Source organism: Sander lucioperca, chromosome 14, assembly GCF_008315115.2.
Source record: "Sander lucioperca isolate FBNREF2018 chromosome 14, SLUC_FBN_1.2, whole genome shotgun sequence".
NCBI lineage: Eukaryota > Metazoa > Chordata > Actinopteri > Perciformes > Percidae > Sander > Sander lucioperca.
This window is the reverse complement of record NC_050186.1, coordinates 4323895-4346607: the sequence shown is the minus strand read 5'-3', so window position 1 is coordinate 4346607 and position 22713 is coordinate 4323895. Positions and strand designations below refer to the sequence as shown.

At 39.2% G+C, this 22713-nt stretch overlaps 1 protein-coding gene across 4 annotated transcripts; it reads right to left on the bottom strand.

The window, feature by feature from the left end:
- Positions 1 to 19: 19 nt before the first annotated feature.
- Positions 20 to 22668, bottom strand: agxt2 (alanine--glyoxylate aminotransferase 2). 4 transcript variants are annotated; one of them, XM_031317490.2, is made up of 14 exons: positions 22035 to 22668; positions 20756 to 20844; positions 20413 to 20603; positions 20168 to 20291; positions 19969 to 20063; positions 19015 to 19108; positions 18357 to 18450; positions 17147 to 17247; positions 16290 to 16382; positions 14148 to 14280; positions 13763 to 13851; positions 13456 to 13605; positions 12375 to 12473; positions 11299 to 11802 (listed from the first exon to the last, which is right to left on the bottom strand). In XM_031317490.2, the coding sequence occupies exons 1-14, from the start codon at positions 22129 to 22131 to the stop codon at positions 11701 to 11703; spliced, it is 1551 nt and encodes a 516-aa protein (XP_031173350.1). In that variant the 5' UTR covers positions 22132 to 22668; the 3' UTR covers positions 11299 to 11700. The 4 variants fall into 4 exon arrangements, with proteins under 4 accessions (XP_031173352.1, XP_031173350.1, XP_031173353.1 ...); XM_031317493.2 differs by having other exon boundaries at positions 22158 to 22668; XM_031317494.2 differs by having other exon boundaries at positions 22162 to 22668.
- Positions 22669 to 22713: the final 45 nt, after the last annotated feature.

Sequence of the window (22713 nt, the reverse complement as noted above, 5' to 3'; positions counted from 1 at the left end):
CGCACCTGTACCTTTTTTGTTGATTTATTACACACAAAAAACAAAATAGAATATTTAAAAGCATGAATAGTAGCTACATCAATTTCTTTTAGTGAAATCTATAGCCTGTAAAGCAATCATGTTGATTTAGTAGATCTAAACAGAGCAAAATTAATTTCAAGTCAGTCAGGAAGATATAAGATTTTTTTTTTTTTTTTGCTCAGTGTATTACATAAAGAGTCTTCACTAAAAAGAAAATGTTCTAAAGCAGGACAGACTAATTTGAACATACAGATCATAGTTCCCATTTACACAATAAATAATGCAGTCTTCCACAACAGGACAAAAATGGTTAACAATTACATTTTAACATTTTAAAAGATTAACAAAAATGCAATCTAATGCTGAGTGCTAGTGGTTTCCAGGTTTGGTTTTAGGCATCGAGTTACTCTGAGCCTTTCATTTTCTGTCCATGTAGCTGTGGACGACCTTGTTCAAAACTGACAGGAAGAAATCAACATCGTCCTTTGTGATGCACATAGGGGGTTGGATGCGAAAGGTCTGAAGTGGTGAGAAAACAGAAGACAAGGGGACATTATCAGAAAGCTTAAACGTGCGTAACCAGGTCAAGTGCTTTATTCATGGTCACTCGAGACTCATTTGGAGACACGTTCTACACACCTGTCTACTTATGATCTGATCACTGTGATTGGATTTTAATAGCAGGTGAAAATGGGGCCATAGTAAAGGCAGAGCAGGCACTTCAGGAATTTGCTCATGTCTGAAAAACTGCCATAATTGCTAAATAAATAATTTATAATTAAATAATAAACTGATTTTAACAAGAATATGCTTTTGTGTTCTTCCTCTTTTACGATTAACAAGATGAGTTGTGTGGCAGTGACATTTAAAAACATTTGCCACATATTCTATTTTAGTATAATCACTGTGCAACAGAAACCAAAAACTGCATAATTTGATTTCCCTAAGCCTTGAAATCCTGTTCCCCCCCCCTCAGAGTTGTCCTAAAACTCTTCTGTAGTGTTTATACCACATGCTGGTGACCTTGGAAAATAAAGTGACAGAGGGAAAGGCTACTTCAAGATGAGTGCTGTTACCTGTCCATAGACTCCTCCTTTCCCTATCAGGACTCCCATGTCCTTTATGTCCTCAAAGATCTCACTCATTGCCTCAGGAGGCAGCGGCTCTCTGCTGGCCTGTGGAGGACAGAAAAAAGGTAAAAAGAGTGGATGTGGCTGGAAGTGTTTATATATATATTTAAGTAACTAACATCAGAAATCCAAAAAAGGTTTAGTACACAAAAAGTACACAAACAAATTAAACATGAATATGAAATAAACAATACAGAAAACAAATATATACATACAAAATAACTGTTGCATAAGAAATTAAAAAAGAGGCTGAATGCAGAATTTTGCAAAGAATATATAGTATGTGCAATGGGCAGATGTATAGTCCAGGATGAAGGATAACGTGGATTTTAGAGAACACACCAATGGACTGTTTATCAAATCAGGATTAATGACATTTAAAGATATTGTTGAATTACAGACTTTGTTGGTGATGTTTAAGGCAAAAAGCAGAATACTACCAGAAAATATACAACAAAAATGTTTAGTTCAGAAAATGAGGATCACAGAAGAAAATTTAATTTGAAACATCAGTATGCACGAACAACATTAAAGCAAATGTGTATTACAGTATGTGGTGCCAAACGGTGGAATTCATTGAATAGCGATTACAAAGATAATACCAATATCTCTCAGTTCAAGAAAATGATTTTTTATTTTATTTTCTGTTCTCTCTCTCTCTCTCTCTCTCTCTCACTTTTCTATGTAAAAACTGTTAACTGACCGACTATTTCTGTTTGTTGTATCTGAGAAAGGGGCGGGAAAAATAAGATTTTGTCTTCATCCAGCTCCTTTCCGATCATGGATAATGTTATTTGTGGTTCAATTAAACCAATTGTCTGTGTCCACGAGCGGAATAAAAAAACAGTGTGAAAGGTTAGTGCAAAGTGCAGTGACTGAGGGGTGGGGGGTCGAGGTTGTTAGGAGTCAGTGTCATTATGAACACTATTCAGCTGCCTGTCTCCAAGCAACTAACCACTTATGCTAAATGATTACTACATCTACAATTCCCAGGTTGATAATAACCAAGGCAGCAGAAAACAATGTCCTGAAGGGGTAATGATTCCTCCTCAGGGTCAAATCAGTTACTTGTTTGTTTGAACTTATGAGCTGTGTCACTTCTGTTACAAACTCAATACCTTGTCTTTGACCATTTCCACACCGATCTGCAGGCCTTTTCCACGGACATCACCGATTATCTCATACTTGTGTCTGAGTTTTGCCAGTTCTGTCATCAGATAGGTGCCCACATGAAGATTGTTCTGCTGTGTGCCGTCTTCTTTGATAGTCTGTTGAGTAAAAAATATAGTTGCTGTTGTTTAAAGTCAAACTGATCTCAAATCTCATTTCTATTTCTAAAAATCTATTTTTGCAGTCAAAAATAATGGTAATGTTTATTCATTAGGGCCCGAGCACCGACAGCGGCGAAGGCCCTATTGAAACTGAAGGAATTATTACACCAAATGAATTGGCTTTTTGAGGGGCTTAACATATTAAAAAATTGGCGGTCGCATCAAGTCTGGTGAAAATTTACGTATTTTAAGGGTTTCGGGAATAGGCGCACAAAAATGGCTCGCTAGCTCCCCCTACAAAGTTACAAAAATTGAGCCCCTGCAGTGCGTTTAACGTAGACTCACGAAAGTTGGTAAACATATGTAACATGTCAAGATGTACAAAAAACGTCATTGGAGCCATACCCTTAAACCAAACAGGAAGTCCGCCATTTTGATTTCAAAGTTCGAAATTAGTGCGATTTTGGCCATTTCTACATGTCGTACTTTAACGAACTCCTCCTAGAGATTTCATCCGATCAACTTCAGATTTGGTCTGTACCATCTTAAGACATTAAAGATGAAAAGTTGTTAAAAGAAAAACTTTTCGTCATAGGGCATGGCCGTGGCGGGGCGGCCATTTTGTGCATTTCGCCATCAAAACAGGAAGTGGGTGTAACTTGAGTGTACATTGTCCAGTTGGCTCGAAACTTTTCAGGATTCCAACCCTGAGGACAAATAAAGGCCGATATTTACTTAAAGTCATAGCGCCCCCTAGTGGCAACAGGAAATAGGCCTAAAAGTCAAGGTGCTATACTTTAACGAACTCCTCTTAGAGATTTCATCCGGTGGACTTCAAATTTGGTCTGTACCATCTTAACACCTTAAAGATGAAAAGTTATTAAAAGAAAAACTTTTCGTCAAACGGTGTGGGCGTGGCGTGGCGGACTTTGCGGATTTTGAGTGTTTAGCGATGAACAAAGAAATTGTTGTAACTTGAGTGTACATTGTCGTATCTGCCCAAAATTTGTCACGATTGACAAGTGTCCAGGTCTGATGACATCTACAGGCCAGTATTTACTTTTGGTCATAGCGCCCCCCGCTGGCAACAGGAAATGCACCTTATATGACAAACATCATCCGATTTACATGAAACTGATAATGTGTGGTCAACATATTATACTGAGCTGCCCCCTATACTTTAACCACGCCCACTTACCCAGGCCACGCCCCCTTTCATAACATTTGAACCGTTTAAGGTAGGGTCTTGTTGGAGGTGTCACTGAACTCAGCAGAGAGTTCCTTCTTCATTGGTGATGGTTTGGCCCGCCCCCCTATGCTTAAGCCACGCCCCCTTTCATAACATTTGAACCGTTTAAGGTAGAGTCTTATGTGAGGTATCATTGAACTCAGAAGAGAGTTCCTTTTTAATTGGTGATGTTTGACCCGCCCCCTATACTTTAGCCACGCCCCTTTTCACAGCTAATGAACTGTATGACGTAGAGTCTTGTGTGAGGTATCGTTGAACTCAGCAGGGAGTTCCCTTTTCATTGGTGACAATTTGCAGTGTCTGAGTGCCGTGCAAATGCACGGTCGCAAAGAGCGGTGTCCGCCAGTAACCCCGGCACGCGCAGAGGCGCGAGGGCCCATCCATCGTTGCTTGCAGCTTTAATTTCATGCTTTAATGTTTTTTTAAATTAAGGGCCTGGTCACAACAGGAATGGTGAAGTATTGACTATAGGGCTGGTTGGAGAAGCGCTGGCGAGCTAACTGGATTTATGCAAATATGGTTAAAACTAAATCAAATGATTGGCTGCATAGATACAACATTCATATATGTAGACAGAGAACGAACGGTATTCTGACAAATTAATCTAAATAGGGGGCGCCATCTCCCTTTTGGTTTCCGATTTGTCCCCCAATTTAGAGAGCACAAAAAATATTATGAATGAGTTATAATTCAGTGTGCTTGAGTGATTATGGACTTTTCAACCTCAGCTGAAGTAATTACACAAGACTGGATTTTGATCAAATTAAACTCTCTTGTGCTAATGAACAGGACTGATGTAGAAAGAGATTCATTCTTACGTCAAGCACTGATGAAGCAACGGCACAAGCCACAGGACTTCCTCCAAAGGTGTTGAAGTGGGATGCCTTAGCAAAGGAAGCAGCAATGTCTAGAAAACACATGAAGAAACAAGCTCACACCTCCACTCACTGCTGCCTCAAATATGCTTTTTATGTCACACAGTATTATCAAACCTGGTGTGGTAACAACAGCTCCCATTGGGAATCCATTACCGATGCCCTTCGCCATAGTAACCATATCAGGAATGACATCATGACCTTGGAAACCCCAGAAGTGGCTTCCTGTTCGCCCAAATCCAGTCTGGACCTGCCAGGTGCAAAATAGATTAGTTTAACATTTTTTTTAAATTCAAATGTCATAACTTTTATGTGTATATCTAACCTCATCAGCAATGCAGATCCCTCCTCTCTCTCTCACGAGTTTGTAGGCCTCCTTAAGGTAGTTTTTAGGGTACTGCACAGCTCCTCCCATTCCCTGTAAAGACAAAACACACTCACATGTCACATCTTAACACAAGCAGTCATACAGAACAAGACTAGACAGACGGATGGCATGATAACAAAGAACGCAATTTCTAACTTTTTCAATACTGCACAACAGAGTAAAGTACCTGGATTGGTTCTGCAAAGAAAGCAGCAATTTGACTTGGGACACTTGTAGCAAATGTCTCTTTGAGGTGCCCAATGTATTGTCCACTTGCCATGCAATGACCTGTGGGATTAATGACAATATATGTCATATATATATATACACATGTCAGAGGTCGCACACCTCTAGAGTAACTAGGAGTTAAGTGTCTTGCTCAGGTACACATTGGTTGATATATTGCAGTGGGAATCGAACCCAGGTCTCCCACACCAAAGGCATGTGTCATATCCACTGCGCCATCACCACTACCATGTACCATGTATCACCAAAATAGTTCTTCGCACTTTACAGCAGCTAAGGGCTGAGCATTCAATAAATTGTTTGTCTTTATGTGCAATACAAACGTTTTGACAGGCGTCTCATATCACATTTTCCTGTGGAAGGTGAACATATTGCATTCCTTTGCTGTAGGAATATTTCAGAAGGGATTGTAATTGCTTGTTGTCACACACAATGGTGGTGTTATGAGAGCACCCAGAGAGATAACCGAAGTGTGGAGCAATGTGTTTGTGTACCTTGGGCACAGCTACATTCTCTGATAGTCTGCACAGGAGAGTCCCTGCAGTGGCTTCCTCCCCACGGACCTCTGAACACATCAGGACACATGGTCTGTTTGTTGGGCAGAAACCTAGTCAGCTAGACCAGCCTGACAGCAACAGTCACTCATAATTAACGCAGCACAAAGAAATCATTATGAAACGCGTAATGATGCCACAGCATTGTTAACCATCACCAATCCACAGTATACAAAGTAAGCAGAAAAGTAAGAAAGTGTTTTGTATCTATTGATGGCTAGTTGTGCAGCCTGTGGCATGCTCTTGTTTGACGTCAATGCAAAGCATTTTTTTTTCCACTACAGAGCACATAAAGTAGTTGAAAGATGCTGGTCTTGTGAACTGCCATCAAACTCCTTTGCATCCATAAAATCAAATCTGAACTGTCTGCTAAAGGTGTTTAGTACACGTACAAACAACTTGTTTACAACAAATCTTTAAGCTGAACTGACTGAAAGATCCTCTCACTGGTGACTGAGAGAAGAGCATGCTGGCCAAAGACTGACCTCACTGAAATATAAAGAATGGGTTTTATGTTGTGTATTGCTGCGTATGACACTGCAAAACATCAATGTATACATACATGTGTGCAGCCTGAACTAGTGGCGATGGGGTATTTATATGGTGAGTTGGAGGTAAGACCCATGGTCTGTTGGGTGCCACCGTGATATGACCCTCTGGAGGATAACAAAAAGAAAATCAGAAACATTTTGCTTATTGCTATATAGGATAACAAGGATAAGACTTGTACCTGAAAGTGATGATGTCAAAGTTGCCTGTATAAAGGCGAGCCATCAACATAGCCAGGTCATTGGCCTCTGAGCCACTGTTGGTCAGATATACCACCTGGACAGCGAAACACAAACCATCAGATATTTTAATTACATCCTACATGTTTATCCAGACTTCTGATGGTGATCAAAACCACTGCCATCTACCTTGAGAGGATCCGGTGAGTAGGAGGCTAGTTTCTCACAATACTCATGGAGAGTAGGATGAACGTAGATGTTTGTAGTATGCCACAGTCTCTTCAACTGCTTCTGTGCGGCTTCTGTCACTTTCCTGTGCCCACAGATGTCAGGGTTGGTGCAACAATGAACAGTGATTTTTGACTGAAAACATACTTTAAAAATTTGAATTAAACATGTTTTCACAGCAAAGAAAAAGGACCTTACGGGTGAGAGTGGCCCAAACTGACAGTAGCCACACCAGCAAATAGATCCAGATATCGCTTCCCGTCTACATCCCACAGCCACTGCATGTGTCCCTGGTGGATGAACACTGGTTTCTTATAGTAGGTAATCTTCATGGTCATGGGGTTGCAGTTCTGCCTGCGAATCTCCATCATCCGCTCTTTGGACATACCCTGGACAGAGACAAATACACAGGGCAGGAGCTACAGTCATTGTCAATACCAGCATGCTCTCTGATATAATAAGATATATCATTATTTTCATTATAAAGTGATTACAAAATACAGGGCCCAACTGTGCAAGATAGAGACACTGTATGTCTGGAGGATATTGCGTCACGTCTGGGGATCCAGGCTTGGACCCAAAAGTGCAGAGACGAGGAGGCAGTGGAAGATTTTAGAAGATTTATTAAATAAGACAGCTTACAACTAAGGAAGTCCTGAGGCAGGCAGGCGAAAGGAGTTCCAAAACACTCAGAAAACAGAAGACTAGTGAATCAAAAAAACACATGGAATAGAGAGAAGTAGGGGGGTAACAACAGACAAAGGAAGCACACAAACTAAATGCACGAGGTAACGAGGGTAGCAACGAGGGACAGGTGACATGAACAGGTGAGACACATCAGGGCAGGGCAGCCAATCACAAAGACGGGAAAATACAAGGCAGGAAGGAAAGCAAGACATGACACAGGAGAAACAGACACTACAAAGTAAAACAGGAAACCGAAGCATGAAAACACACAAGGCTAGGAAAACAAAACACAGAACTAACACAGGTAAAACATAACCATGAACAAATAACAGGGAAACAGTAACACACAGGGAATTAATTGACAAACTCTTATTCCTCTGGTTTGAAACTTTATTTATTTGTGCATTTCTACCTAAAGCCATTAGCAGTGGATATGCTTTATACCACCCTCTGCATTCTGCAATAATTATGTCTGTGGTTTAAATTTGTGTTTATGATGGTGAAACACATGACACAAAACATTGCTCTACAGCACCACTTGTGGTCAAAAGCTCCACAGGGTACCTGTACTTACTATTAACATATTGTAGTGTGTGTACTGTACTATTGCCAATCATTTCAATGTCTTTACATTTAGGGTAATGTCACATGCAGTACCTGCCATGTAAAGTTGAATATTTAAGTGCAGCACGGTACACCTTTGTATGACATAATAACTTTTTTAGATTTTTACTAAAGCCATTACAGAAAATAAAACCCAACAGTTTTAGATAGACACTATCTGAATGCCACCACACTCTTACCTTGTATTCCTCTGGTTGGAAATTGCATGAGGGCATCTCTGGTAGTTCAGCAGGACGGTATTTGAAGGCTGATTTCTGACATACTGCACCTGTGAAATAGTTTCAAGTGAAATTCTGAAAGAGGTAAAGGAGATTGTCATGAGCTGATCAAAGCCTCACTATGATATTTCTGTGACATTTAGGGCTTGTTTTTGTGACTGTTACATTTTCCCAGAGGTCTTGAAACCTCTTAACTTCATAGCCTGACAATCAGATCGAATTGGCATTTGTCAGTGAATTGCCATTACATTGCTGAAACAAATCGTAGATGTGGGCAGCGATTCAGACATCTGGAACAGGCTACTTATTATCTACAGAAAAAACAAAACATCTAATCATAACGTTGTACCTTCATTCTGAATTATCTGGTCAATATTTAATCCAATTAAAACCTGGTTGATGGTTTACCAAATTAACTTCACATTCTGCATCACAGAAATAACTATGCTTCCTGTTTTTCCCAGTCTACCCATGCCTGAAAAATTACAAAACAGTTAGAATTGGTTTGATTGCAGGCAAATAAACAAGTTATATTATTAAAAAAAAAAGTAATGCTCTTAAGTGGATATTATGAAGTCTAACAAGTAACATAACTCTCACCAAGCACCCTCCATTTAACCACTAATGTTCCAAATGAGATAATATGACAAAGTATTTTGCTGCAATGTTTGCAGGATTTTATCTTTGCAAAGTTTTCTGCTGTTATTTCATTTGATGCAGTTGCCTTAATTCTTATGTCATCGTATCAAGTCTTTTTTTTGAATAAGACATGCATATTACCCAGTGAGGTGCACCAATCTCTTCTGCAACCTATAATAAATAAATCCTTCCTACGTTTTTTTTTTAAAGATTATTTTTTGGGCATTTCCATCTTTAATGGATAGGACAGCTAGATATGAAAGGGGGAAGACATGCAGGAAACCATCACAGGTCAGACTCGAACCCTAGACCTTCTGCGTCGAGGAATAAACCTCTACATGTGTACGCCTGCTCTACCAACTGAGCTAACCCAGCCACAAAGGCTTCTTAAGTTTTACACAGACACAGACAGATTATCTTAACCTACAAATATATCAGATAATAATTAATTTATGAGCTAACAATCTAATATCATTTACCAGAAAAATGAATTGTCACCTGGTATTCAAAGTGTACTAAGACAAACATAAAGGCTACATAAAATACCTCTCATTCAGGCTGCGTAAGCATCAGCAACAGACCATGATTAACAAATAAGGCTTTCGTTCATCTCCATGGTAACTCACCACTTCCCAGGTGAAGTTTGGCAAAACTGGGTGAACAGCAAGACTGTCCTGTTGAAACGGCACAATGGCCACTTAGAGATGAAAGAACTTTATACATTTTGAGCAGGTACAGAGGGCACACAGCTATCACTGTCGGACTCTGCAGCAGACCTACTTCTTGTTTTTGTAAAAAGTCAGAAAGATGGGTGGACAGTGCACAGCCAATGGTACCCTGGTCCCACCAAACCTAACATAATTAACATAAATTAATATATAACCACTTATACCTGGTCACTAGATTTCCACTACATGCTCACTGATTGGGTTACGAAAGAAGGCCAGGTATGTTGGATTGTGCTGGTGCTTTCCTGTTGGAGACCAGAGAAGATGCTAAACACTCTCTGACGTGAGTGGGACTTTGATGTGTGGTAGGTGTGACTGTGTTTTTTATGCTGTGCCTGTTTTCCCTCCTGCAATAAAGAAAACAGGTTTCCTGCTAGCTGCTTTGGTGACCAGAGCAGCTAGCAGGATGTCAGAGCACCTGGCTGCACATGAGAAGTGGGAATAGCCATGGTTATAAGAGGCATGCTCTCCTAGGCCACTCTCTCTCTTTCTGAGCATCCACCTTCATGGTCTCCACAAACCCTCTGTTCATTTTAGGTCTGCTTCTTAAACAACACTACATACCTCTACTCCCACTGACTTCTTCCACACCGCAATCCCCTATCATGTGTTCCTTTGTTAAGTGAAAAAACTAAATTAGCAAAATTAAACTTTTTTGTTTGTGGACTTCCTCCATCTTTTTTAGATATACGGTTGATGGTCCCAACAATTACAGAGAGTTTTTTTCAACAATGACAAACACTGATGTTACCATTCTAGGGGTATCTGTCATTTTGAGGGGTGACCCAAACAGTAATTATATGAGAAAGCTATATCTTATGTAATTGGAAGGAAAGTATTAAACTCTATCGTAAACTGTACAAACACTGACCCATTAGAAGCCCTACTGTAGTTCTGAAATCCCTTGAAAACCTCTTAAGTTGAACCCATCTCGTTTTCAAGGGGGGCACTCCTGGTAGCGAGTGACGTCCAAATTGTTTTCTGTGGATTCTCATGGCTGCATATCCTGTAAATCCAGTCAGACAGCCCCACCTAATTAACTAAAATTAGACTTTTTCCAAGAACCACGAAGAACTAAAAAGCAACAAGCAATAGGCCCTGTTCTATAAATATAGGAATGTTTGCAAGTGTGACATACAGTACATGTTGGTTGTACCTACATGGGATTCCTCTGGGTGTTTAGACACCAGTATGGAATCTTTCCGTTGTATTCCTCGCGTACCCAGTCTAAATATTAACAGCTGGCAGAGAGCCGAGTAATTTGAGAAAGTAATAGCCCTCATTAGTCTTGAATGGTTTGGGTAAAAAAAAGGATAGACGCATACACATACTGTATGCATGGACTACAGACTGCAAAAACAAAAAAGACCTCTTCCTTTTTTCAAGAGTTCGAGTCCTTAGATACCCTGGCTGGAGCTCTGTGATTTCAACTATAATCTGGTTGTTTAGTTGTATTCTCTTTGGGTAAAGTATATTACAACCAGCGCATTTCAACGTCTCATGGAGCGTTTGTTTGTGGACTGCTGACATCAGTCAGTACTCTTGTATTTGGACAATGATAAGAATTTGATAAGGAAGGATGATAAGGATAATCTTAGGAGAAGATTATATGATTAAAGAGAATTAAAACCACACTCCATTATGACTTCCGTACCTCAAATAGGTAGAGCAGTAGGACCCATAAAATGAATACCTGTAGAGGGCGGTGTGACCGGTGTAATAGTACAAATGGCTGTGCCTCAAGCTCACAGATTTATTATTATTACATTCACATCTATAATTTAGCAAAGCATGTGTTCAGAAATTACAATCATATGTTACATCCAAGCATGATTCAGTAGATCCAAAACAAGTTTAATGAACTTCAAGTTGTTATAAAGGCCCTGTACACGATTCTTTTCTCATTAAAATGGGTGAGGTACGTTAAGTGATTCAAGTCTTCAAATTACAATGTAGTTAAACAAGTTCCCTTTTACAAGTGCTATGCAAAGGCAATAACAGAGGTAGTCTTCCTCAGAAGGTCAAAATGATTGATACTGTCATTTTAAAGGATATACAAAATGCAATCCACTGCTGAGAGGGGTTCCAGATTTGGTCCTTGGCATCGAGCAATCCAGCTGACCTTTATTTGTCTTTCATCTTCTTTCCATGTAGTTGTGGATGGACTTGTTAAAAATTGCCAGGAAGAAATCTGCGTCTTCCATCGTGATGCACATCGGGGGTTTGATGCGAAAGGTCTTAAGTGGTGAGAAAAATGGAAAACGAGGAGAGATTATGGAGCTCCAAAGATTACTGGGAAAACATGTAACCAGGTCAGGTGCTTTATTCTGTGTCAGGCAGCAATATTCATAATATGAATCTATATTGAAATGTATTATCAGAGAATCCTTTTGTCAAGCCACCAGGGGTCTTTTGTTAATGCAGGGTTAAGAAAGCTCTATTTAAAATCTAACTTGTTTAACTTTGTTTTCCACGAAACAAGCAGCTTGGTGATGTGGATGCCAGCTGTGTTCATACCACATGCTGACTCAGCAATCTCACAGTGTTCTTCCTCTTTTACGATTAACAAGATGTGTGGTGGTGATGTTTAAAAAACATTTGCCACATATTCTTCTATTTTTTTAGTATAATAATCACTGTGCGACAGAAACAAAAAACTGCAGTATTTTATTTCCCTAAGCCTTGAAATCCTGTTTTTCTTTTACTCAGAGTTGCCCAAAATCTCTTCTGTAGTGTTTATACCACATGCTGGTGACCCTGCAAAATAAAGTGACAGAGGGAAAGGCTACTTCAAGATGAGTGCTGTTACCTGTCCATAGACTCCTCCTTTCCCTATCAGGGCTCCCATGTCCTTTATGTCCTCAAAGATCTCACTCATTGCCTCAGGAGGCAGCGGCTCTCTGCTGGCCTGTGGAGGACAGAGAGGCGAAAGGATGAATGAGGCTGGATGTGTAACAGTAACCATAGTAATTAAGTAATTAAAGGTAACTAACTATATGAACACTGCAACTGCTTGTGTCCAATTATTCGATTGTGACTCAAGCACCTAACCTCTGATTGCTAATTGGCTTGAGAGGCTATAAATCTGAATAATGGAAAGTCCAACTTTTGCACAAGGAAACCAAGTTTATAATTCTTGTTTGTTGTTATTGACACTGTCAGAGGTGTTTAATCAATGTGATGCTCATTTTTGAGGCTGTAGTTTGTAGTTTTAAACTAACTTCCTTTAAGTCGATCTCGGTGTATGTCTACATATGACCACTACTCCTCCTTGCTACGTACTTTACATAATGTTGTGGTGTTTACTGCTGATACACCAGCACTCCTAGACTATTGTACGTGTTTCCAGGTAAAAGAAAAAAAGAAGCAAATTATGGAGTTAGAGAGGCCACAATCCTTCTACCTAAATTGCTGGCATAGCTGTTTTGGCAAAGAGGAACATTTGTCAAAATTAAACCCTTAACAACACTGACACAGTAGGATATTTGCCAAACGGAGCTGTAATTGCCTCAAAATGACAGAGTTGATTCAAAACACAGAATCGACAAATCTAAACATTATACATTTCACTAGATTTGTATTTACTTCCGGGCAACTGTCTTATTTTATTTATTTTAAGTTTATGTATTGGCTCTTCCCTATGCTGACTCTTTTAAAATACAATATCTGCCAGTATCAACAGATACAAAATAAAAAAAATAAAAAAACATGTCAGAATTTCAGTCAGTAGTACATGTCCTGAAGCTGAGATTGTTCTTAGGTCACTACTGCTCCGGCTAATGGTTAACCGGGGCACTGCTGAACCATGCCCCCGGGAGGCACAGCACAGACACACACATTGTTCAAGCATGTGAGGAGAGGTGAGTTTCACTTCTGTCACTTCTCAGTACCTTGTCTTTGACCATTTCCACACCGATCTGCAGGCCTTTTCCACGGACATCACCGATTATCTCATACTTGTCTCTGAGTTTTGCCAGTTCTGTCATCAGATAGGTGCCCACATTGAGGCTGTTCTGCTGCGCGCCGTCTTCTTTGATAGTCTGTTGAGATAAAAAAGCGTTAGTCATGTTTGAATTGTAATTCAGTGTGCTTCTGTGATTATAAAAATGTTGTTTTCAGATGCAACTACAATAATATTAATACAAAGATATACACTAAAAAAAAGGACCGATGTACAAAGAGAAGATGAATTCTTACATCTAGCACTGATGAAGCAACGGCACAAGCCACAGGATTTCCTCCAAAGGTGTTGAAGTGAACCCCCTTGGCAAATGAGGCCGCAATTTCTGGAAAACACATGAAGAAACAAGCTCACACCTCCACTCACTGCTACTTCAAATTATGACCTTGTTTGGAGCTTTTTAATGGAGTCCAAACTCTCAACTCACAAAATAACTATATAATTCATCCCTATCTGGGAAACTGGGTTGTATCATCTCTTCCAATGCATCATGACAATTTAATAGTGGAAATAATGAAGAACAATACACTTTGCAAACTCTCTTACAACTGTATTTAATCTTTTACAAACACACAAGTAGATTTCCGAACATGCCTTTTATGTCCCACATTATTATCTCACCTGGTGTGGTAACAACAGCTCCCATTGGGAATCCATTACCGATGCCCTTCGCCATAGTAACCATATCAGGAATGACATCATGACCTTGGAAACCCCAGAAGTGGCTTCCTGTTCGCCCAAATCCAGTCTGGACCTGCCAGGTGCAAAATAGATGATTACAGTTTGTTTCCATTTGTATTCAGAAGGGCTACAGAGATGGAAACATGATAAAAGATGGCGGTCCATTAAAGCTTAATATATAAACCCATGTTAAAAGGTTGTTTGCTTTATATGCCTCTTGGGCATAATATAGTAACTTGGAATGGAACTGTAAACTCACATGCAGACTTCCTTATCTTGCAAAATAAGCTGAAAAAAGAAAATAAGATTGTGTAAAGATAAGTAATAGGCCAACAACTCAATTACTGACTTGTTCCCATGAGCAGTAGGTGTTTCATTTTTCTTAAAGTAACTATTTATATATAACTTTTAAATGTTTCTGAAACTGTGTAATTTTTCATCTAATGATCATAAATGACCTGTAACAGCAAACGAGACTAACAGTGAAATAAATGCTATTTTTATATAGTTTTAATAATGCCTTTGCCTGGGCCCGATTTTTCCCGCAAAGTCATAAAATGATTTACGGCAGGTATACCGGCTCTACAGAGCACACATTCTGATCAGTCACAGATTTCGGTGTAACACCGGAAAAGCTTGTGTTAGTGAGCCAGGTGAAAGGTAGCAGGAGATTTCTTTATATAGGCCTAATTGTATTTTAATTTTATTTTAGAAGTTATCTGCTGTAGTTATGGCTGATACTGGGGCACGGCCGTCACAGAAAAAAAGGAAATTAAACAAAGAACTAAAAGCTAAAAGGGAAAGTGACAGACGATGAGTGTAAACCCGAGTCAATCTCGGTCGGGCTTTCAACATATGGAGACAATTATGGGATTGTAAATTATTCGAAACAGACCCCGAATTGGCCCTCAGGTATGTAATATGCCTGGGAAAACCCTGGCGAACTTCCGGCAAATTTGAGATATGCTCTGCAAGTCAGTCTGGCCAAGAGCCCATTCAAGCCCATTTCCAATTTGTCCAAATTGAGGCACCAATCACAACTGTTGAGGCGGGCTTTACACGATAACGATAGCGCAGCGACGGCAAGCAGCTTTTTGTTTACATTCAACATGATGGCCACCGAAGCGCAGCAACCCGTTGATGCCGCTGTCGCTGCTACATCACCCGGATTGTTGGTCTGATTGGTTGAAGGACTATCCAATTGCGCCCAGAGGCATTTGAGCGCCGTCCGTTGGTGACGCCCCTTTGGAAATGGGCTGCGAATGAAGCTTTCCCAGACCCACTCTCAGTTACAACTGAGAAGGGTCTGGTGTCAACCAGGCTAGTAATATGTCTATTTCATTCATAAAATAGCTTTACAATGTGAGGTGTGGTTGTATGTCCGTAGCCTACATTAAATTACGTCCCCCTTCCATTTAGTGCGTGGTTTTTATTTCTTTTAGTCCGTGTTTGTGTTGGCCTATTTTCTTTTTGTCCTTGGGTTTCATGAAATGCTCTATATAAATCTAAGTTATTTTTATTATTACGTTTGTTGCTACAACAAACTCTTAATGCTGTGGCTCGTGACACAGTGACAGTGATAACGTTACCCGGTTTAGCTCACGAGACATACAAAGTAGACTAAGTTACCGTATGAAACACTTGAAATGTAACGATGCATCTGTAACGTATTCTCTTATTGTAAATTTTAAAATTGAATGATTTTCTGTCTGAGCAAAACATTCATCGCAACTATATGACCTCCTGGTAAGATAACTCAGTAATACAGTAATACAGCACCGTAAAGAAAAGACCTTTACGACAGCAGGTGTGGTAAAAACACTACCGCTTTTGTCCAAAGCGGCCACTAGAATCAAAAACAAACTGAAAGTTACAAATAGCCACTTTAAAGCTGCAATGATCAATATTTTTGTATCAACAATAGTTCAAATGACTATGAGTAATGTGAAAGTCACTCACAGAGAATTATCACCTGACTCTGCAGTCCCCCTAAGCTGTACAGAGCGTTTTAGTGTCTTTCAGCTCATTGTTTTGGTTTTTACGGCCCTAAAATATTCAAAACATATAAAATGTATATCTAACCTCATCAGCAATGCAGACGCCTCCTCTCTCTCTCACGAGTTTGTAGGCCTCCTTGAGGTAGTTTTTAGGGTACTGCACAGCTCCTCCGACTCCCTGTACAAACAAAACACATTCAAACCCCCAGTCCCATCTTAATTAACACAAGCACTCGTTACACTTAAAATGAGGAAACAATTAACAGGGATGGCATACTAACAAAGGACTCCGTTCGCACTTTCCTGATGTCAGCAACATTTACTTGGTAAATTAATCATTTACTTGCTAGTCTTGTATTGCCAGACCTTCCTGCACAGCGCTGTGGAGGACGGTCTTGCTAGTCCACACAGCATTCCGGGATGGGAGAAAAACGTGCTCTGGTTTATTGGCATTTCTTTAAATAAATCGTCTTGGACGGACCAACGGTGCCTCTGCAAAATAGCCTCGGGAAGGAACTTGTTTTGGTGGAACGTGTACGTTCAAAGGTTGTTTTAGAAAACTCAGATTGGACAGATAGTTTAGCTAGCTGTCTGGATTTACCCTGCAGAGATCTGAGGAGCAGTTGATAGTCCTCATAAATCCACTGGAGTTTAAAATTCCAACATAAAAAAAGCCTAAGGTAACGGACATCAGGACAAAATGAGGGACATCCGGTGAAATTTCCGGCAGCACCTGAACAATCCCGGAAATGAAATGTCCATATAGACTATTGACTTGCTAATATTACTGTAAAGACATACAATCGATAATGTTAATATTCAATGTGGCAAAGCAACAAATCAGACATGCAAAACCATTTCCAACATGTTGACTCAACTACATTTCTTATATATATATATATATATATATATATATATATATAAAATACTCCACAACAGTACCTGAATAGGCTCTCCAAAGAAAGCAGCAATTCGACTTGGGACACTAGTAGCAAATGTCTCTTTGAGCTGTCCAATGTATTGGTCATTTGCCATGCAATATCCTGTGGGATTAAACAAAAGTCCTTTATGTCAAACTAATACAGACATAAATAGGAAATTCCAAAAACAAGCAATGGGCAGAACAATTTTTAATATATTGTTTATCATCTTTCCATAAAATAGTATCATGAGTAAATGTTCATACTACGACATGGTTCACAGTTAATGAATAAATGAAAGTTAAAGCTTACCAAAATCAGTTAGTGTAAGATCCTAAATACTTGAACAAACACGAAACATCGTTTTTGTCTTTCTTTTTTTTGACAGTTGACTCTATGGGATTTTGAATAGTTTTGTAATTATATTGTATTTTGTGGATTGAGATAGGGCTTTGATAATTGCCCATATAACAGCTAACAACTATTAAACTAAATTTAGCAGAGGTGTCATTGACTGATATTGATATCATACAGCAGCATACGTTTTTTTGTGTCAGTCATGTATATATGCTAACATACAGTACTGATCCTTTCCAGATAGGCTCTCTAGCTGAGACACAGGCATATTATATAGCTAAAATTCCTGGAAAATGGTAAAAGGTTAACAGAGGTAGAGGTACAGTAAATGATCAACAGTAGGAGACTTTGAACTTTATACAGGCAATTCAACACTTTTGTTGCATTTTATGGTTACAACTGACCTGTCTTACTATTATGACTATTAGACAGATTTTATAGAAAGAAATGCAATTTGTGAATTGCAAATCTATGTAAATTAATTCAAATACACATCCCTTTAGGCTGTCACAGACATCTGACCTGAAATTTAAACCTGGGCTAATATTTTTTAAATGTTTTTTTCACTTTGGATAAAGACAGAACGCTCTCAAAGGTCAAGCATTCACATTAACAAAAGAAGCAGTTGTATGTTGTGCATGTAAATTACTATGCAACTGAAAAGGAAAAGAATAAAACACACACAACCTTACACAACCTCCAGCATGAACCACTGTTTATCACTGTGCATGAACACAACACATACAAAACAGTAAAGTTAATGTTTTGTAGGAATATTGCAAAAGGGGTTATAATGCTTAATCGTACAGTCAACGGTCGGGTTTTTTTCTGTTTATGAGAGCAGTATGAGTGTGTGGAGCAATGTGTTTGTGTACCTTGGGCACAGCTACATTCTCTGATGGTCTGCACAGGAGAGTCCCTGCAGTGGCTTCCTCCCCACGGACCTCTGAACACATCAGGACACATGGTCTGTTTGTTGGGCAGAAACCTAGTCAGCTAGACCAGCCTGACAGCACTCATAATACAACTTGGAATGCTGCCACAGCATTATTCATCTGTATTTCAGATATTTATGGAATCTATACGAAAACAGAAGTGAAGTCGTGAAGCTGTTTATTGCAACATGTGAAATATAATGAGTTTAATTAATGCACAGAATATAAGCACTAAGAGGCAGTAAGAACATAAAAACAGTTTGGAGTGACCACTAATTAACTCCAACGTATTTCAAGCTTAGATATGTATTGCTTGGAACAGCATCTATTTTCAGGCAGATGCTGCCTGAGCATTGGGTGTGTGTGCGCACACATGTTCTTTCTGCTTCTAAGTGCGTGTATGCACTTATTTAGAACATTTTATTTTACATTTTTAGCACAGCTTTCCCTCTGTCTTCGGTGAGATGTTCATTTATTACACCCACATCTGTCTATTTACATATTATATATTAACCTTCATTAGAATAAAAATGATAACGCACACCAACAGCTGTATGCGTTTCCTTTATGGCACTGTAAGATGTTAATGCATACGTACATTTGTGCAGCCTAAACCATTGGCAATGGGGTATTTATATGCTGCGTTGGAAGTAAGACCCATGGTCTGTGGGCTGCCACCGTGGTATGATCCTCTGGAAGAGAAAAATGAATCCGAGACATTTAGATTACAGAGAACTTATTCTCGACAATTAAACTATGAAGGTATACTAAGCTGAATGAATATAATAATGCCATTTAAACACACATTCACAAAGAATATTTTTTCATATCCCTGAGTAGGAGCTGGAATCATCAACTTTGTAAGCTGTTGTTTACTCAAATTGTGTACTTGTGACTTCTGACTCACAGTGTCAGGTTCAATTCCTGTGCAATAACCCAGCAACACTGTCTCTAATCAGCACCTGTTTACTGGTTCCACTTAATATTTATTCATCATCCTCTTTTTCAGAGCTGTTCATACTGTTTATATTGTAATATAATACTTATATAATAACATAATACTTATTTATTCCAGCATCCTTTGTACTATGCTCCATAATTAAAATAATAATAATTTATCATAAAAATAATTTACTCCTGCACACTTTGCACTCTTCATTGCACTACTGCCTCAACCTGTCTATATTCTTTCTGTTTATAGTGTGCATATATTGTTTGTTTTTGTTGTTTGTTTTGTATGAGTAAGCACATTGTGAGCAATGTATAATCCAAAGCAAAATTTCTCGTATGTGTCCTCATACTTGGCAAATAAAGCTGATTCTGATTCTTGTTCTGATAGAATCTTGAATTAATGGGGAAATTGTGAATTTTAGTCTTTAGCCTAATTAAAAAAAGTCATGTCAGTTACTCTTACGTTATGTAATTTTTAAGAATTGCTGTTAGATTAACACAAAAAAACATTTCTGTATTTTTATATACTTTTTATGGAATTATGAAACACATAAGGATGTCTCTCTCTATTGACAATTGATTAAAAAATATATACTTGTACCTGAAAGTGATGATGTCGAAGTTGCCTGTGTAAAGTCGAGCCATCAACATAGCCAGGTCATTGGCCTCTGAGCCGCTGTTGGTCAGATATACCACCTAGACAGGGAAACACAGAATAAGACACATTTAAATAACAGCCTACATGTTCATCCATGCACCTGGCCTCAGCTCTTCAGGAGAAAAAAAATCCACCACAGTACCTTAAGAGGATCTGGTAAGTAGGAGGCTAGTTTCTCACAATACTCATGGAGAGGAGGATAGACGTAGATGTTTGTAGTATGCCACAGTCTCTTTAACTGCTGCTCTGCGGCTGCTGTCACCTTCCTGTACCCACAGATGTCAGGAATCAGATATAAGAACATGTAGTAATAACATTATGAACTGTATATCACAATTACACCAACAATTGTTGGAAAAAGGAACTAACAAAGAAAAAGGACCTTACGGGTGGCAGTGGCCCACACTAACAGTAGCCACACCAGCAAATAGATCCAGATATCGCTTCCCGTCTACATCCCACAGCCACTGCATGTGTCCCTGGTGGATGAACACTGGTTTCTTATAGGAGGTAACCTTCATGATCATGGGGTTGCAGTTCTTCCTGCGGATCTCCATCATCCGCTCTTTGGACATACCCTGGACAGAGACAAATACACAGGGCAGGAGCTTCAGTCATTGTCAATACCAGCATGTTACATTTTATATTTTATTTTATTTAGGTGATACAGAATGCAAGACCCAACTATGTAAGATAGAGACACAGTATGCTTGGATGATATTGCTCTTACCGTGTATTCCTCTGGTTTGAAATTGCATGGGGGCATATCTGGGATGTCTGTGGGAGGGTGTCTGAAGGCAGATTTCTGATATAATGCAGCTGTGAAATAATTACGACTGAAGTTAAGACACTGAGGTAAAAGAGACAATGATTCTTTGAGGAACTACATGAGCTGACTGCGTTAATTGGATGAGGCCGATGAAAGCTTTACTATGACATCTTGTGTTACATTTTGAATTCATTCATGAAACAACCTGTCAGTGACATTTATTTTACCCAAAGGTCTTTCAACTCTTTTCTTTCTTTCTACAGACAGACAGATGTACATTTTAATTGGTGTTGATGCTGTTGTTTTCAGAACATTGAGTATTTATTTTGTATTAAACCTGGCTGACAATCTAATCACATAAATTCCCTTTAGATCTCATTTTGTGCAACACAGGATACAATCCGGCCTGTTTGCTCTTGGTTGTAAAATGTAAAAAATAGAAGGGCCGCTGGTCGGCAACAAGTAATATGATCAAAGCTAAATTGTTTAACCCAGGAGAAACATTCCACTTTCGGACAGAGGAGTAGAGATTACGTAAAATCTAATAGCGTAATTATTCCTTCTTCCTATGCATGTCCTAATTCGACCAGTCCTGGTTAAGTAATATGAAGTATCGCAATAACTATCTTTTAAACGTCTTCTGCTGCAATTTAATTTATATGTAGTTACTAATATTATCTTTTCATCCTATCAAATATGCCTTGTTTGAACTTGAGGTCGGTCAGTTTTACTTGGCTAAAACTAGCTAAAAAAGCAGTCTAATAGTCCTGCAATAAATCCTACCTTCATGAAGTTTAATATGTTCAGTTTTTGTAGAGGTTCAACTGAAGGGTTTGTGGTGCTGTGCAACTGTATTGCATTAGGTGTTTCTGTTATGAAGCCTACACTCATTGTAAATGGGGTGGACACAATATTAGAAACACCTCACATAACGTTAAAATTGAATAAACACCTCTCTAGAATTGTTTCTACAAAAACGGAACAGTATGCACTTCATTAGGGTAGGATTTATTTGTAGGACTGTTGTATTTGGTGGATTTGGCACTTTGCGTTAAACCAGTCGGGTTTTGCTAATTAAAAGAATGAAACGTTAGCTAAAACGTAACATTAACGTTACAGCCTAATGACAAAAATAAAGGATAGGTCTAACTTAAATTCACCCCATGTTCAGGTTAACAGAAAAGTTCTAGCTAGTTTGTAACTTAGCTCTTGATTTTGTTCCGTCTCCATGGTAACTCACCATTTGCCAAGTGGAATTTGACTGAACCGGGGCGAGAGCAGGACTGTCCTTTTAAAACTGCACAGCGGCCACTTAGAGAGGAAATAACTTTAAACATATTGAGTAGGTATATAGGGCACACACCTATCCTACTTCCTACTCCCTTCACCGTCTGACACTCAGCAGCAGACTACTTCGGGTCTCCAAAAAGTGTCTGAGATGGGGGGCGGTCATAGGGGGCAGTCAGCGACCACTCCACAACTCTGAGGCACGTTCAATCTCAAAACGCTGTGCGTGTTCCCGTTTATAATAGGCTACATCTATGCTTGAACGTGTTTCCTCGAAACGGTGTGCAACGGGCTTTGAGGTACGTTTTTTCTCGTTTTGGTGGGTGTGTCAGAAGTGTTACTTACCCAATCAGCAGCGACGTGTAGCCTAGCTATGTAAATAAGGTAATTAAAAGGTAGAGTGCTTGCGCACACAACATGGTGTTCAACGCACCATCGTTTCAGTTTAAATAAACGTTTTGGTACGTTTTGCCGGGGCTGAACGCGCACTTGACTACCCCAAAGTGGCCCCTCTGAAACGTCACAGGATTGTGTCATATGTAGCCAGCATGCAGTCATGTAGAAAATCATGTTTAACCTGTTCTGATCACCTGCTTTTTCATACTGTAGCCACAACAGAATAATGCATCTAC